Genomic DNA, 16307 nt, shown 5'->3' on the forward strand with positions numbered 1-16307 from the left:
GTTGAATTACATCTGTTCAAGGGAGATTTCAAGAAGCACGCCTCCATTTCTGTGATGTCACTCAGGACTGCTCATTTTAAACTGTTAGTCATGCATGTATTTTGGATTTCACTTTTTTTCCTAATTCTTAGCAGGCTGATTTTGCTTGCCCCTTGTTCCATGTGGACTAGTCTAGTAGGAGTTAAAATAGCTGTGCAGTTTTCACATGCATGGTTCTCTAACATCTAAATATGCGGAGGTAGCATCCAGGGAACATCTAATTGTATGTGCCATGTGTCTCTAGTTAAACATTGTGTAGGTTTTGCCGTATCTTCAGTGAAGTCATATTTTATATCTACTAAATTTACTATTTGGTTTGTATAATTTTACCTAAATATTTTCTTGTGTTCACACACAGTATCACAGGTTACATACTGGCAGCCGAGACCTGTGTACATGGTAATCACACACAGTATTTATCTGCCAGCATCACTTCCCCATAAATGCCTCTTCCCCAATCCATTTACTTTATTGGAATTGCTACGTTCTTTGAATCTCTTTTTTCCTTTTCTAGCTTTTAAAAAACCAATATGCACATTTAATTTTCCTCATTAAATACCCAACGTTTTACTGGCCTTGCTCCTACTGACTCTAACAGGCTCTGCTCTGTGTCCCTGATTTTAAAATACCCCCTTTTTAAATGAAATATAATATTATTAAAAGTTCAATTTAAATCTTGTGGCATTGTTATGTGGCAACATAATGATATTTCTCCACACAGTGCAGTAAATTTTGCATCTTCTTATAGACTGATAGTTATTTTGTCTCAAAATGTGGCTGTGGATTTTTGAAACGAAAATATAAAGTATTTAATCAGGATACAAGTCTCTGGACCAGAAGGAAATAATCCATTTATGTATAACATATGCAATAGAATTAATAACCTCATTGATCATTAATGACAGAGTATATGCTATGAAAGTTGTATACTTAAATTTATGTTGCCCTGTAGAAAATGCAAATGAATATTATTGGCTATTATTTTTGATAGACTATGGAGGTTTAAAAAATATTTTTTTCAAAGAAAGTAGCTTTATTAGTACAATGTATTAATGACATGGATAATACTGGGCATGTAATAAATTCTTTATGTTATTTTGTGGGTCTTGATGCAATAATTGGACTTACTTAAAATATGTATTCCGGAAATAATTTTAAAAAGAAAAATTAAAGTTCACATGGATAATTATATCAAGTTGGAGAATAACCAGGGTCTCTGTATCTTCAAGATAATTTCATAAAATCTTCTAAATTTTGTCATTATTTCTTCAAACTAAACTGCAAAAAACTAATGAAAATAAAACACAAAATGAATTTAGCAAAGAGAATGATACTTTATATTGAGTTACATATTGCAACTTCATGTCGGTTTCTATAGAATAAGAAAACATATCATTTGTGAAAATGCCAAATAATTCAATCATTCTCTCTTTTATTTAACAAATATTTGTGAATTACCATATCAGATATTGACATGTTTCTCAAGGAGTTCTCAGTCTGCTAGGGAAGAAGATTCAATATGAAAAATAATATTTACTCACTGCGTGCCTACTAGACTCTTAAGTAAGAGACTTGGTGTTTTCGTGTTTGATTTCCTGTTTGAGATGTGAGATAAAATGAATTCCTAATGCAACGCGGTAAATGGCAGAGAGGAGATACAATGTTTTGCTTTATTTGTGAATAGTAAGATGTGTAGACATGTAGTTTGAATACAAAAATGAATTCATATTGTGTTACTAGAAAAAGCTAGAGTTTGTTAAGGAGATTTGTAAATTACTAGTATGTTCATTTTTGAACTGATTTAAAATAAAAATCTAAAATCAGCAGTCCTCAAAAGTAAAACCATATTAGCTGCATTAACGTGTTAAATGGTTCTTCTAATGAAATTTATTCAAAAGCAGGCACAAGGATTATAAATTTCAGTTGATTCTTGTAAATATTACACAAGTTTGGAACACTAGAAGAGGAGAGTATTTTATAGTATCTTTTTAAAAATATTTTGTATTACTCACAAAACACAATTTAAAAATAATATTTCATTTAGTTTTTCCTTTAAAATAAATGACAGTCACTTAAGGAAAGATATACCATACTGAATATCACGCCTGGGCTTGTAATTTTTGTTTTGTTTTGTTTTCTGGTTTTTGTTTTTTTTGTTTTTGTTTTTTAATACAGAACATTGAATATAACTTGGGATTATGCTTGCTAAAGCAAGAACTATGAAACATTTTAAGGCACTACTTTTATGAAGTGGCAGGAACCCATGAGGGGAATAGCTATTTTAAACCTTGGCTGACAAACCTCAAAATAATGGGATTTATTCCAAATACATCAACCTGCTTGACAAACCAGCTGTTAGGCTCTAAAATGACCTCCAACACAATACCTTTAATCAACTTACATCTTAGTTGTTTGTGTTTGTTCTTTTTATACATATACTAAGACTTTATTTGATACAAACTTATAAAAACTCTTATCCCAAACGTTTCTATTTTCAAAACATTTCTGATTAAAATATGTATATTTTATAATGATACACTTGGTTAATAAAATGAATCTATTAACACATAGGTACCATGCCATGAAGCTAGTACATGCCGTCCTAAGTTGATTACCTACTACTCAGAGGAAACTAATGTTGTCTCCAATTTTCTCACTAAGAAAAAGTCTGGGAATTATCTGTTGCATTAGATCCTAGCAGTAATTCCTCAACAGAATTCTCAATTACCAGGTAAAGTCAGTTCATAATGTAACCACATGTAATGCCAACTATTTTGTGGAAACAAATACATCCAGGTCAGTTGAATATGAAAATAGATAATGATTTTATAACAGACATTCAGAAAACTAGAATTTGAATGCAGAACAAGTTGCCAACTCATACCTTGGTAAGAGGTGCGTGTGGGTGAGGGAGGAGGGTGTGTATGTGTGTGTGTGTGTGTGTGTGTGTGTGTGTGATAAATTGATAAAATAGTTTGCATTGTAGATCAGTACTATGTACACTCTTGAAATTATTATGTATCCTTACATGTTTGTCTTTGCACTTGACCATATTATCCTACACAGTATCAATGACACTGCCATGTATTTTTCTTTGCCTTCTATGTGCAGATTTTCCTTGGATCGCCATACTGACCTCGACAGGATCTTTAACATACATTCTGGAAATGGATCCCTTTACACATCAAAGCCCCTTGACCGGGAACTGTCTCAGTGGCACAATCTTACCGTCATAGCTGCTGAAATCAGTAAGATGAATTTTATGTGTATAATCGTTAACATATATTTTTTAGGTTTAATCTTATTTTAAAAAGAATGCCTTCTCATTGCACACCTGATTTATAATTTTAATCTAAGTTTTTAAAAAAACCTCTCAACACCTATAATTTTTTTCAATCATTTTTCTATATACTGAGTGATAGCTATAGGTCTAGATAAATCTACATTTTATGTTAACTAATAAAGAATCTAGAATTGGGTACTAAAATTATTCTCATTTGGGTAAAAATAGATGTATTAAATTTGTTTCATGTATGCTATGAATTAGAATCTGTGCTAAATACTTAGCGTGTATCATTTAATTTTGACAACAAATATGCATGTACATACTAGTGCTTTTTACAAATAAGGAAACCAAAGTAATTGTAATAATAGCTAATATTAAACACTGTGCCGGTTAGTAGTCTAAAATGTTAAATTAATTTTTTCCTACTAATATTTTTGACTTTATTTGACAGTGAAGGAAACAAAACAAAGTTCCAAGGATTTTAGTAAGTTGTCCAAAATTACAATGCCACAATTAGTAAAACTGGAATTTGGAACCAGTTATTCTGTTTCTAGAAAGATTATTTAATTGTTACCTAATTTGGAAAATTTTATCCAACTATTAGTGGTCAGAGCCAGCATTCAAAACCATATTGTTTTTAACTGTACAAGTTCTTGCCTGTACATAGAATTGGCTACATACTTTGTGGAACCCTTTTTAAATTGAAAATGTCAGGCCTTTTGTTAAACATGATTAAGAAATATAACAGGGCAACAGCAGAGCATGAAAACTAGTTTGTGGCCCTTCTAAACATGTGGTCCTGTACCACTGTGCATGTTCATGAAACTACACCTATCCAAACATGACAACTTGTTTGTGGTATCTGCTCTGTACTATTGGAGTAGAACAACTCTTTAACCGTTTTCAAAAGAAGCATTAGTTAGGGACTGAATTATTGGGGAAAACTAAGCCTAAAAATTCCAGATCTCAAATGCTAAGCTGAATCCACAAACACATAGCAAGGTCAAGTTCCTGGAAGTATCTATTCCAGGATTTGTAAGGCAGAACATTGGGGCTGAATACCAAGGGTCTCAGAAGGATGGAACTAGGCTAGACAGATCATCAGCAATGAATTCAAAGCTTCAAGATAATAGATTCAGCTTTCTTCTTTAAATCTGGCTATGAAATACAGATTACGTGATAATTCAAATGATCCAATGTTTCCATAGTGAGATATAAATGGCTGTGCCTTTTAAGGCTCACAGAGACCTTTTGAGGGTTTTTTTTTTTTTTTTGTAGGTTTTTTTGTTTTGTTTTGTTTTGTTTTGTGTGTGTGTTTTTTTTTTTTTTTTTTTTTTTTTTTTTTTTTTTTTTTTTTTTAAGAGAGCTTGTATTTCTATATCTGTTGCCGTACCACTGTGGTTAGAAGTGCCCAACAGGTTCCAGTTTGGTCATTCCAGAATCATGAATGTTCGTGCTCTTTGTTGATTCGAGTCCAGTGAGCTAGTAATTGCATTTTCCAATTCTGATACTTTGAGAAATTTAACTTCTAAGCTAGTTGAAGTAATTACTATTCTGTAAAAAGCTAAGCCAATTATGTTCTTTTTTTAAAAAAACTAAACCTATTTTCTTACCCTTAAATGAATCCATCTATGCAATAACTGCTGTGGATGTCTAGCTGCCAAACCACAAGCAGTCAGGGGCCCATTGTGCTGTTCCAGGTATTCCATGCAATGAGGGTAAAAGGGAAACAGCATACAGGAAACTGTTTTTACTAGATTTTTTTAAACACTGGGTTTATGGAAAGTGTGTCATACAACAAGCCTTATGCAGGGCACAGTGACATACGTGTACTTCTTACCCAATGTGTTTCCAGGCCCTGCCTCTAACCATTTAATTTTATATTCCACAGCAGTATATCACATCATATGGCAAGTACTGCTTCAGGTAATTATTTAGTGCATCCTACCATGAACAACTTCTCTTGTTCTTATTTGAAAATAGTTTTAAATGCCATGAAAAGAATAAAAATTCTAAAATTAAGGTCACAGTCAGAGATTGTAGGATGCATCACTGGAGAAACCAATGAGTTCCTCTAAGTACCTCTGAAAATTTACCTGTAATCATTGCAATACATGCTGAGGACACTCGAGCAAAGTTTATGACTGAAGGACTCCATTATCTGTACCTAGTTCCTTATTAGTGGAAATGCTTGCCCTAAGATAGAAAATATGCAGCTTTCTAAAGCCTGAAATTTCTAGATAACAATTTCATTTCCTCTTCTGGAAGGTATGGAAAAGCTTGTGGATACAATGCTCGGATTCGTCTTCCCACATACATTTTAAGACTCTTTACTGGCGATACAGTCTTGCTACAGCAGAGATTGCCTTGATGCCTCTGAGAGAGCTGGCATGATAAATGCATGCCAGCTACTATTCAGTATGATGCTTTCTTGGAATGCTTTATATTTTTATTTACACATAAGCTGCAGCAGCTGCCAGTAAAAAAGATCAGTGCAAGCACTGTTTTTTGAATAGGTGACTCCAGGCCTCTGCTTTACAAAGCACATTTATCCCTGTGGATTTAGCTTTTGATTTGAACAGCCTTGAGTTATTTGTAAAGAGGCTGGGAATCTCTGTGTATTGTTAGGGAAGGAACCGACAGTGCAGTTTTTGAGATGTAACATTTTTCTGTCTCTCTTGACTTTGTGGCATAGTTAGAGAGTGAATTGCTACCCACAAAAGAGTTATTTTTTATGTCAAGACTTTATATTGAAAGAAAAATATGTTGCTTATGTACACTAACTGTATAAGTAGGTTAAAGAGCACGCTCTACAACATGTGGAGGAATCATACCTTCCCACTCTTCTCCATGGCAACAAGTTAACAAGTAACTTTAGACAGTTGAGGGTTCATCTGTAGGTGAATGGTGAGTCTGGGTATTAGCAAAAGGTCTACAAGTAGGAGAGGTAGGAAGACAGTGGAATAGTGTTTTTCTCCTCTTTTCAGTGTTCCCCAAATGTACTCCTCTTCAGACCCATGTGAATAGTAGGATAGCTAGCTTTTATTGTGTGACTGCTTTGTGTGGACAAAGAGCATAAGCTCTTCAGTAATGTAAGGAAAAGAAGAAGGAATGGCAGTGATAACAAAAATGATCTTAACAATAATAGTCAACATTTGCTACTTACCAACAAACTGATACTTTGATAAGAAGTTTTCATGCATTAACTCATTGAATTCTTCAAATAACTCTATAATATTAGAAGTACTAATTTGATTCATGTTGAGCAACCTGAGGCATTAGAGAGATGGAGGAAATTGAGCAAAGTGAGTAAGTGGTGGATCTGGACACCAAAGAAGCCCTGTTTGACTCCAGTATCTGAACTCTAATCACCTGACACACTAAAGAAGAAAACAATATCTACTAATATGTACATTAGCCATTAGCAAACATGAAACCAGAAACAGAGAACTGAATTCATGTGGCTTAGGAAGACTGAAGTAAGATGGGAAATGATAAAATGGGGAGGCATTTGAAAATTTCTCTTGAAAAGAGGAAGGAAAGGTAAATACACTTCAAAATGAATTTAGAATTCTGTCTGCCTTCCTTCACACTGCTTCAGCCTTCTAAATGTCTCTGCTGAGTAATCAGTTCTCATATATTATTTATAAAAAGTGCAGATCTCATTATTTTAGTAACATTGTAATTACATGGAGAGAAAAGAGAAGAAATAAATTCTTCAGAGTTGTGGCATACTCCTTCTTTACACATGACAATATTTTTTTACCCCTGTATTGAAACATTATTTAGATAAAATTGAGACACATAGATTTCTCAAGAATAAATGGTATTACTCATCACCATGTTGGTAGAGCCCATTTAATAATATTGCTGCTGTCCCTCAGCTCATCTGCTCTTTGTTTCTTTTGCTTTGTTTCTTGCTAATTATCTCCTTTCTCCTTTTATATTGATCTTCAGCTTGACTTTGCCAAAGTTCATACACAATTTGAACTATGTCCAAAGACTGAGATTTTTATATCACGAAGGCTGATGAATAAAACCTGAATTTAAGATGTAAAAACACTCTCAGATATCAGCACAAGTACCTAGAAAAATCTATAGTGGAGATAATGAAATTGTGATTGATATAATAGTATGCTGTTACCTGAGGCAAAGCTGAATAGACATTGGTAAATTCCATTTACCAATCAAAACAATTTTTAAATCATGTTTTTTGGGGGGAAAACTTTGATGCTCTTGACTTTAACATTTATAGCAAAATCAAAAAAACACAAACAAAAAAGAATCATAATTATTACACTATATGTTACTATTGAGCTAATTTTGTTATACAAAATTGAGCCTGGATTGTTGAAATGGTGCCGGTAACAGTTATATTAATAAAATATATTTCATTGTAAATTTCTATCCAATTTGTAAAATTAATAGCTATATATTAAAATTTCCAGAAGGAAAGTTGAGAGTAGCTTTTGGAATATATTTTAGTGATAAAAGCAGTCAGAAGGGTAGGTTGTACTATAACAACCATCACTTAGGAGCTAATGACCTTGGGCAAGTTACTCATTTATTTAAAACTACTTCTTCATCAAAAAAAAAAAAAAAATCAGTACACATTAAGTAATATAATTATGTATTACAAAGGTGTTTAATAACTAGTTGTTCTTATTTTATATATTTGGACAGTAAGGACACAAATATAATATGAACTCAATGACACTGGATTGTGCTTTCAAAAATATTTTCCAAAATAATAATAGTACTCTTGAGCCCAATGTTAACTGAATTCATGACTACTTAATTAGGCTTTTAGTAATTTTCTTGATTGTGTTTGCTCATTATGTTAGTAGGGTAAATGTGATGCTTATTTGTCTGTGAGACTTAATATCCACAAGATGCTTATATAAAGTAAATCTCATGGAAACTATCTTCCCAAACAATTTTTTTCTCCTTTTCTAGATAATCCCAAACAGATGACTCGTGTGGCTGTTTTTGTGAGAATTTTGGATGTTAATGACAACGCCCCACAATTTGCTGTGTTCTATGACACTTTTGTTTGTGAAAATGCCAGGCCAGGACAGGTGAGCACTCTTAGCTTTTAAAAGCATAGTAAGATTGAAATGGCGTGGTTAAATATTTTCTTTTCCCAATCTTGAGAGGAATGAGCAAATGAGATAAAAATACTCATAAAGTACCAGTAATAACAAAGCCAAACAGATGCTGATGTTTTTACCTTTAACAATGTTTTAAATAACAGTATAAGTTTCTTATTTCTTTTGTAAAATTCAAATGTAAATATAAGATTTTATTGTTGCCACAAAAGTTAAGAATAAATAACGTTACACTTTTAAACTTTCCAAAACACAAAAAAACGAAAAACCCTTGCTGTGCCATTAGATAAATGTTGATAACTGCTAGAGAGATGAGAAATAAAAGTTGGGTAAAACAAATACATGGGATCAGCAAACATTTCATCAATATTTCAAGTGTATGCAAACATGATTTTGAAGCAGGGCTGCAGAAGCCGCTTCTTACATTTATACGTGCATTTCATCATTATAGCAACACATAAAATGCTTAATGATTTAGTTTTCATCCTTTAAAATATTATTCCTACATCAGCTTTATTTATAACTCTCTAAGTCTTTCCCTCAGTGGACTCATTTTGTTGTTTGAAAAGCTCCAGCGTATATAGCTGAAAGAAATGTTCTTAATTGGTTTGAGTGCTGTCTTCACAGAAGGAAGCTGCATGTTATAAATAATAATTGGGAATCAAATTTCTTTTATTAAAGAAAGAGGAGCCACCATAAAACTGTATGGTGTTTTGACATAATTTGATGCTCTTTATAAACATCAATGTCATTGTTACATTTTTATGCAAATTACATTGTGGAATAACTTAGACTCTTCCTTCTGAAGATTGTAACAGGAATTCAATAGCCTGTCTGTTTGAAATGGTAAAATTGTTGCAATTGGATTCTTTTTTTTTTTTCATTTGAAAATGTTATGGAAATGTTTAATTTGGAATATTTAAGTGACTTAGCTACTTCCGACTTACCTCTTAATGAAACAGTGTCTGCCCTAAAAATACCATTCTGAATAGTCCTTTGCTTGCCAGGCTCAGCATGATATAAGTTGAAGCGTTTTCTCTGAAAGATAAATTACCCACTTTGCAACTGCTGCATACATTGCTCCCTTAATAGTTATTCTATTTGATTTTCAAGAGATATCCTTACAGAGCATTTGAAACATTATAAATACTGATTTCCAAATGTATTCCAAATATACAAAGTAAGGGATTGTGTTTGTTTTCCTTATGCTTTTTTTCTTCTTTTTTTAAAAACTTTATCTGGCTCAGAAACCATATATTTTTGACTTTTAAAACTCAGTTGACATAGTGAAGGAAAATATAATCAAATCAAAGATGATTTTAATGAAAAGGCAGTTAGCCTATTTTGACAAACTCGATGGGAAACACATGATTAATAAATTTTGTCTAATTGGTTGCAGGTGCAATAGTCTCTCATAGCACTTATTTTTAATAAGGCCCGTTTGTTAGGTATCATTTTGGGCTCACAGGCTGAAACCTGGTTGCTTAAACTAAACTGTTATATACTCAGTGATGGACTTCTAGGTTATGACATCTTAGCAGGAAAAATCAGAGTGGTTATTTGGTAAAGTCCTTCACTGAGCCCTTCCTGAAATTAGTTTGTTAACTCTGCCTTTCCTCCACCTAAGGAAGCCAGAGCTTTGTTAGGACTTCTGGATGTGCTTTAGTTATTTACAGACTATTTCAGCCCATCCCAGACTCCTCTGAATTCAGTGTTCTTGAAGAGTAGCATTTAGAACAATGTGAGGAACGATTCCATTCATTGGGTGTGTGGACAAAATGAGAAGACAGAAATAAAGCTAACTGCCACCCAAACTCCTTTCCTGCTGTAAGGGTAGAAGACTTTCCACCTTGCAAAAGATGCAACTTACAACTGATGTAGTATTAATAGTCTTCTCTGGCTCCTGAACTAGGCCACTTGCTCTCCATTGTTCTACATCTCAAAGAGAGTCAGAGGACCTGGGGGAAGGGGAAAAGAGAGGGCTAGCTGTTTTTCTTTTCTTCCATTTTCCCCCACACATGCCCCACTCCTTCAGTTAATAAGACATAGTTTAATACGTTTCAATCTCTATGAGGAGATAGCATTTCAGTCTCACAGGACATGTTTCATGGACTCTCCCCAGGGAGAAGTGCTGCTTACATTCACCCACCCATTGTTATTTAAACTCTAGGCCCTTTCAAACCCAGAATATCCCATTATATATTTTCCTTAGAACTATGTTTATTTACGTCCCTAACAACTGAAAAATGATTCTTTTTTTACCCGAACAAAGGGGATTTTTTTCATCAACAGAAACTATTCTTCCCATTACAAAAGCTAAAACATTAAAACTTTGTGACTAGTTTCCTAAACATCTTAAATTCCATTTATCATCCCACATTCCATTATAATATGATCACTGAAACATCCCTTAGGTTGATTTAAGATTATTCTAGAATAGCGCAGTGAAAATATCAATAAATAATACAGACCTGCTAAGATAAAACATAAGTAACTTATCTGTGTCTAGTTTTCATGAGCTCAAAATAAATACTGGACATTATTTTTTTTCCCCTAATTATGGCAGCCTCTTTTCTTTTCGGAAATGGGTCGAAATGAAATTGTTTCCAGTAGAAATAAAATAGTGAGTGCTTATATAGAGAGACAGAGGAAGTGAATGGTTTTATCTCCTTCTTATTGCCAACTCCTGATTTATATCGCAACTTCTTATGGTAGTGTACCAAAACAAAATTCTGTGATTTAAAAAAATAATGTATGACAAGAAAAGGAAAGACTACATTGAAAAGTAAATGCTAGATATGAAGAAGTGAACTTAAGTTATGTCTCAAAGAAAAAAAATATTTTGAAAAGAAAGTAAGTGCCTCCATCTACAATAGAGAAGTTTTGGGATTATAAAAATACAGTATAATATGATATAGATTTCTGACATGTGGTTCTGTTTTGTTTGTATTGTTAGTAGGAGCTTGGCATATTTGCTTTATAAAATTTAATGAAAACATACCTATAAACCACTGATTTTGAAAGCTATAATGCTATTATTTTTAATTAGAATAATATACTTGGAAAATTTTATATAAACCTTTATACTTTTTATAGACATATATAAAGATGTGGTTATTTTTTTCTCAGAAATGTATTATTTTGGTCCATAAAAATGAACTGGAATTATAATTTGTAATCACAGTTGCCAAATGTATATTTATTATGAGACATTGTAATTTTTATTTTAAAAGATTATTAGCTCTCCTTTCACATTTCTATCATGAATGTGTCTATAGATGTTAACATTTTAATCTTATGACGCATATGTAAACATAAGAATTTCCATCAGTCTACTATCTTTCTTGATAAGTTATTTCATTTATGCAGTTTTTTCCTCACAATTTATTCTCTTTACTCATTATTTAAGAATAAAATCCTTTAGACTACTAAGTCAGTCAAGAAATGTTTTTGTAATTGAATTGATACCACTTAAAGAGTATTAGTTAACATTATTTTAACATTTTTCTCTTTAATTCCTTCATATACAGGTAATCCCCATATAACACAGTTGTTACGCTCCTAAAAAAACACTGTGTTATGAGAATCCATATTATATAAAAGAAAGAACTAGTACAAAAAAGGGGGTTAGGTTTCAAAAATTAAAAAGCAATACTATTATATTTTTATAATTAAGATACATTTCTTTATGAAAGCAATTTTACCAAAAGTATAACATATTAATATGTTTTAAATAATGTTTTCTACATCATCACTACTAAGATTTTATTACATTCCATGTTGTTCGGGGATTTCTCTAATTCTCAAACCATGTTAGAGTGAAACCGTGTTCTAGGATGGTGTGTTGTACAAGGGTTTCCTCCAATTCTCGAACCTTGTTAGAGTGAAACCGTGTTATAGAAGTGTCGTGCTATAGGCGGGGTACTTGTATATACTTTCTTTTGTTTTTTTATTGCAAGAATAAGCCATTAGCCATAAATTCTTGCTTGTACTTAATCTTGAATTACCAATAACATTTTACAAAGTAGTTCTCTTATGTTTTAAAATATATTTTTTAATTATTCAAAATTTAAAAATATTTAGCTGCTTATTTCTAGACTATGCATTTATCTTTATTTAATCCAATTATATTTCTTGTATCTTTATGAAATAGTTAGAGCTGTAATTAAATAGGGAGTTTGTCAAATTTACCACATTGTTATTTTTATAAGATACTATAAAAGAAAAATAATTTAATACAGAATAGTTAAAATAATTTCTTAATGTTTCTACTTATTTTACGTTGTTTTAAACTTGAAATTACCTTTTTGAATCAACAACACATCAGTTATAAATATTTCCATTAAAGAATCATACAATGTTAAATTTAGTGAATGTGGTAAAAAGTGTATTTTTTAGTTAAGCATAAATTTGACCATTTTAATAGGTATCAGCCCACATATTTAACCATTTCAAAAGCTTCTTGCAAAATTAAAATATGTAAAAGATGTGTAAAATGTTATACATGAAAGTTAAAACAAATTGGATATGTATGCAAAAAAGTACATAGCTACATTGCATATATGTTTGTATAATATTAATCATATAAAATTTTCAAAGTAATGATCTGATTATACTATAAGGTGTTAAATTTTCTGCTTCGTTACCACATAGGTTCTTATATTGTCTCTTACCTGAAAATAAATAAAAAAGTTGAGCCTTATAAATATTTCCCATAATCTGCATATGTTGAATTTAAAAATATGTAATTTTATTGACAGTGGAAATGAAGTGAACTGTTACTGTTAAAGTAGATAATAATGTCTGTCTTTCCTTTAAAAAGTCATGTATAATATTGTCTATAAAATCTCTACATTTTTTGAATAATTTTTACTTTACTTTTGATGAGGAAAGCCATAATCAAAACAATTTTCTAAAGTTTTCTTACATTAGAGAAACTCTTCCAGATCAATGTTTAAATATGTATGAAATAAGCTACTAACTCCAAATGCTATATCTAATAAAACTGCAAAGAATATAATATTATCATTTGTTATTTTGAAGCAATGGATAATATTTAAGAGAAATTGAGAGAGAGAGGGAAAGAGAGGAACAGACATAGTAACTGAGAGGGGGAGAAAGAGAAAAAAGAGAGATAAGGACTTAGTTAAAATCAAAGAAATAATAAAAAGGATGGAATGACTGACTCAAAGATAAATGCACAAGAAAGAAAATCACTTATCTTTAGAAATTTTTAGAGAAAATTGGATGTCAAAAATTACATATTGTAAAGCAGATTATACCCATGAAAGTTTGATATTTTTTTTTTCTTTTCTGCAGCTAATACAGACTATAAGTGCAGTAGACAAAGATGACCCTTTAGGTGGACAGAAATTTTTCTTCAGTTTAGCTGCTGTCAATCCAAACTTCACAGTACAGGATAATGAAGGTAAAATTTAGAATGTGTTCACTATGATTTAAGGTGACATTGATAAGACATTTCCCCCAAAGTAACAATTACCATATACTTGATGTATTAATGTATTGGTCTGTGTTAAAATATTTGTTTTCATCAGATATTTAGTGAAACGTTGTGGTAATTTTGCTTAATTGTATTTACTCTCTTGAATTTTAAAATATGTGAAAGAAGTCTATATAGGGGTCCTAATTAAAAGATCGAATCTTGGAAATATTAGAAAGTCTGGAAATAGTTCAGCTCTGGACAAAAAGGGTAGGATAGAAGATGAGGAGTTAGAAGAAAGAGAAACCTGTGAAAGGATTAGGTGCAAAATAGTAGTTGCGAGGGCAAGATACACTATAGTTCTCCTGTGTAATATATAAATTGCATGTCTCTGTGATCAAAAATACTGAAATTACATTTTTTGAGTTCTCAAAATAAGTAGAGGCATATTTGAGGGGGAAACTATATGAAAATGGTTACTATTTTTAAAAAGTTGAACAGCTTTTTTTTTTGGAAAATCAGTATGGTAATTATTCTAGTCTAAATATGAGTATGTAATTTCTCTCCTTCACAAATTTATGTTAAACAATTACAGCAGGTAGTTTTGTTCAAAAAACATACTTGTTTTAGAACAACTATAGATGTAGCTATTCTTAAAATTAACCTAACTGCATGGGCATATTTACAATACCTTCATAACTGTATGTATGCAGGCAGAGCCAAGTTGCTGTGTCACCTTTGGGTGGCTTTCAGAATATCAGAAAGTAGTTTAAGGTAATAGATAGTTTTACATTGAGCCAACTGTTATTTGAGATGTTTGATGTAGCAGAAATTTTGTACAAATGAGTCATGATAGAAATTTTGTACAAATAAGTGAAAGGGAGGGCATTTATTGGTAATACCTGTTTCCTAAATTTGAGTTTCTGAAATGTCTATGTTTTCTATTCCTCTGGACACCTAAAATAATTGTAATTGGAAATATTAACATACAGTTGGTAGAGAAAACACAAAAAGCCCAGTTATATCTGAATATCAGAAAAACAACACTCATTATTTTAATTTGCTGAATCTGGCAACCTAAACACAGAACTTAGTCTGGACATCCTTAGTACTGAATTGACAATATCATAATTCTTTCTAAGTGTATTTTAATTTGTTTTATGTTTCTGTTAATCTGAGCCCTGGATTTCAACCAAAACACCTCTCAGTTTTAATAAGCAATAGAGGCTGAAATAGTATGTCTTACTTACACAGCATTGCACAGTTACTGGGAAAACAACTCAAGGCTAATCTTAATTAATTTTTGACAAATAGTACCATTTCCCTATATTAGGAAGAGTTCCTGATCCAAAAAAATTTACTCAAAACAGGCTAAAACCATGTGAATATAAACCTGAACATATCATTACATAAAATACCACTCAAATCTGATGAAATATTTTATCTAATCCTGCATAAGTTCACTATTTTCTGTTATTGGGTGGATTTTGAAAGGAATTCGAGTGACATAGACATTCACATCATTCTTCTTGAGAAAAAACCCGTGTGTTGATATGTTCAAGTTAAAAGTCTTTCTTTGATGTCATTCTTTTATAAAAAAAATAATAATAATTTCTGGCTTCTGTGATACCTCACTTGCTACTTTTCATTCTTAAGATTCCTTTCCTTTCCACTAACTATAGGTCAAAAACATGTGATGGTTGTTTTTTCTGAATATTTAACAAAACTATTTGAATAGAATGGTTAGGAAAAATCTTCATTTGGTTCTTCAATATATCAAAGTTATTGTAGGCAAAATTAAGATTTACAAACTTTTTAAAAGTTAAAGTATAAGACAAGAAGACTAAAACTACCCACATGCATATAGTGTTTATTTTAGTGTAAGAATGGAATAATTGTATTATAATACTTCTTGGAAGATAAGTTAAAATGGTAAAATTATCAGGTCTGCATTTTTTAAATCTGCTTATGTATACCTTCTGTTTTGCTAATCTGTTTTCATGGCTTATGTAGTTAATTGATGGTGTAGAATTTAACTTTTTACTAGTAATTTAGGAAATGATTATTTTATGTTCAGCCACTATACCTGCAAGAAATTGTCACTATTTTTTTTCTGTCCTGTTTGTTTAATTTAGCAGTTGGCTAATTCACTTTCTTTCAGCCCTATGGGATTGGCTAAACTAGACTAAATGCATTAAACAAACAGAGTAGGAAATTATCATCCAAGTATATATTGATTTTATTTTTTTAATATGTTTGGTTATATAGGGCTAGAAGAAATCTTTTTTATTAACCCCACAACCCCCATTCATGGATACTGGGTGAGTTAGATAAAAGAAATCTCAGAAGCAATAGAGTAGGTAGTAGGATGCTGCCTTTTATTAAATCCCTACTTCTTTCTGTGTATCTGTTACACACTCTGTATCAGTTGTCT

At 31.6% G+C, this 16307-nt stretch overlaps 1 protein-coding gene across 2 annotated transcripts in view; it reads left to right on the forward strand.

Annotated features, from left to right (window-relative positions):
* CDH10 (cadherin 10) overlaps nucleotides 1-16307 on the forward strand; it is a 146458-nt gene that overhangs the window by 125753 nt on the left and 4398 nt on the right. For both annotated transcript variants that reach the window (XM_081053547.1, XM_081053548.1), the window contains exons 8-10: nucleotides 3151-3287; nucleotides 8282-8403; nucleotides 13753-13861. In XM_081053547.1, the coding sequence (XP_080909673.1) occupies nucleotides 3151-3287; nucleotides 8282-8403; nucleotides 13753-13861 (368 nt within the window). The remainder of the gene's footprint in view (nucleotides 1-3150; nucleotides 3288-8281; nucleotides 8404-13752; nucleotides 13862-16307) is intronic.

The sequence above is a fragment of the Rhinolophus hipposideros genome (assembly GCF_964194185.1).
Source record: "Rhinolophus hipposideros genome assembly, chromosome: 7".
Classification (NCBI taxonomy): domain Eukaryota; kingdom Metazoa; phylum Chordata; class Mammalia; order Chiroptera; family Rhinolophidae; genus Rhinolophus; species Rhinolophus hipposideros.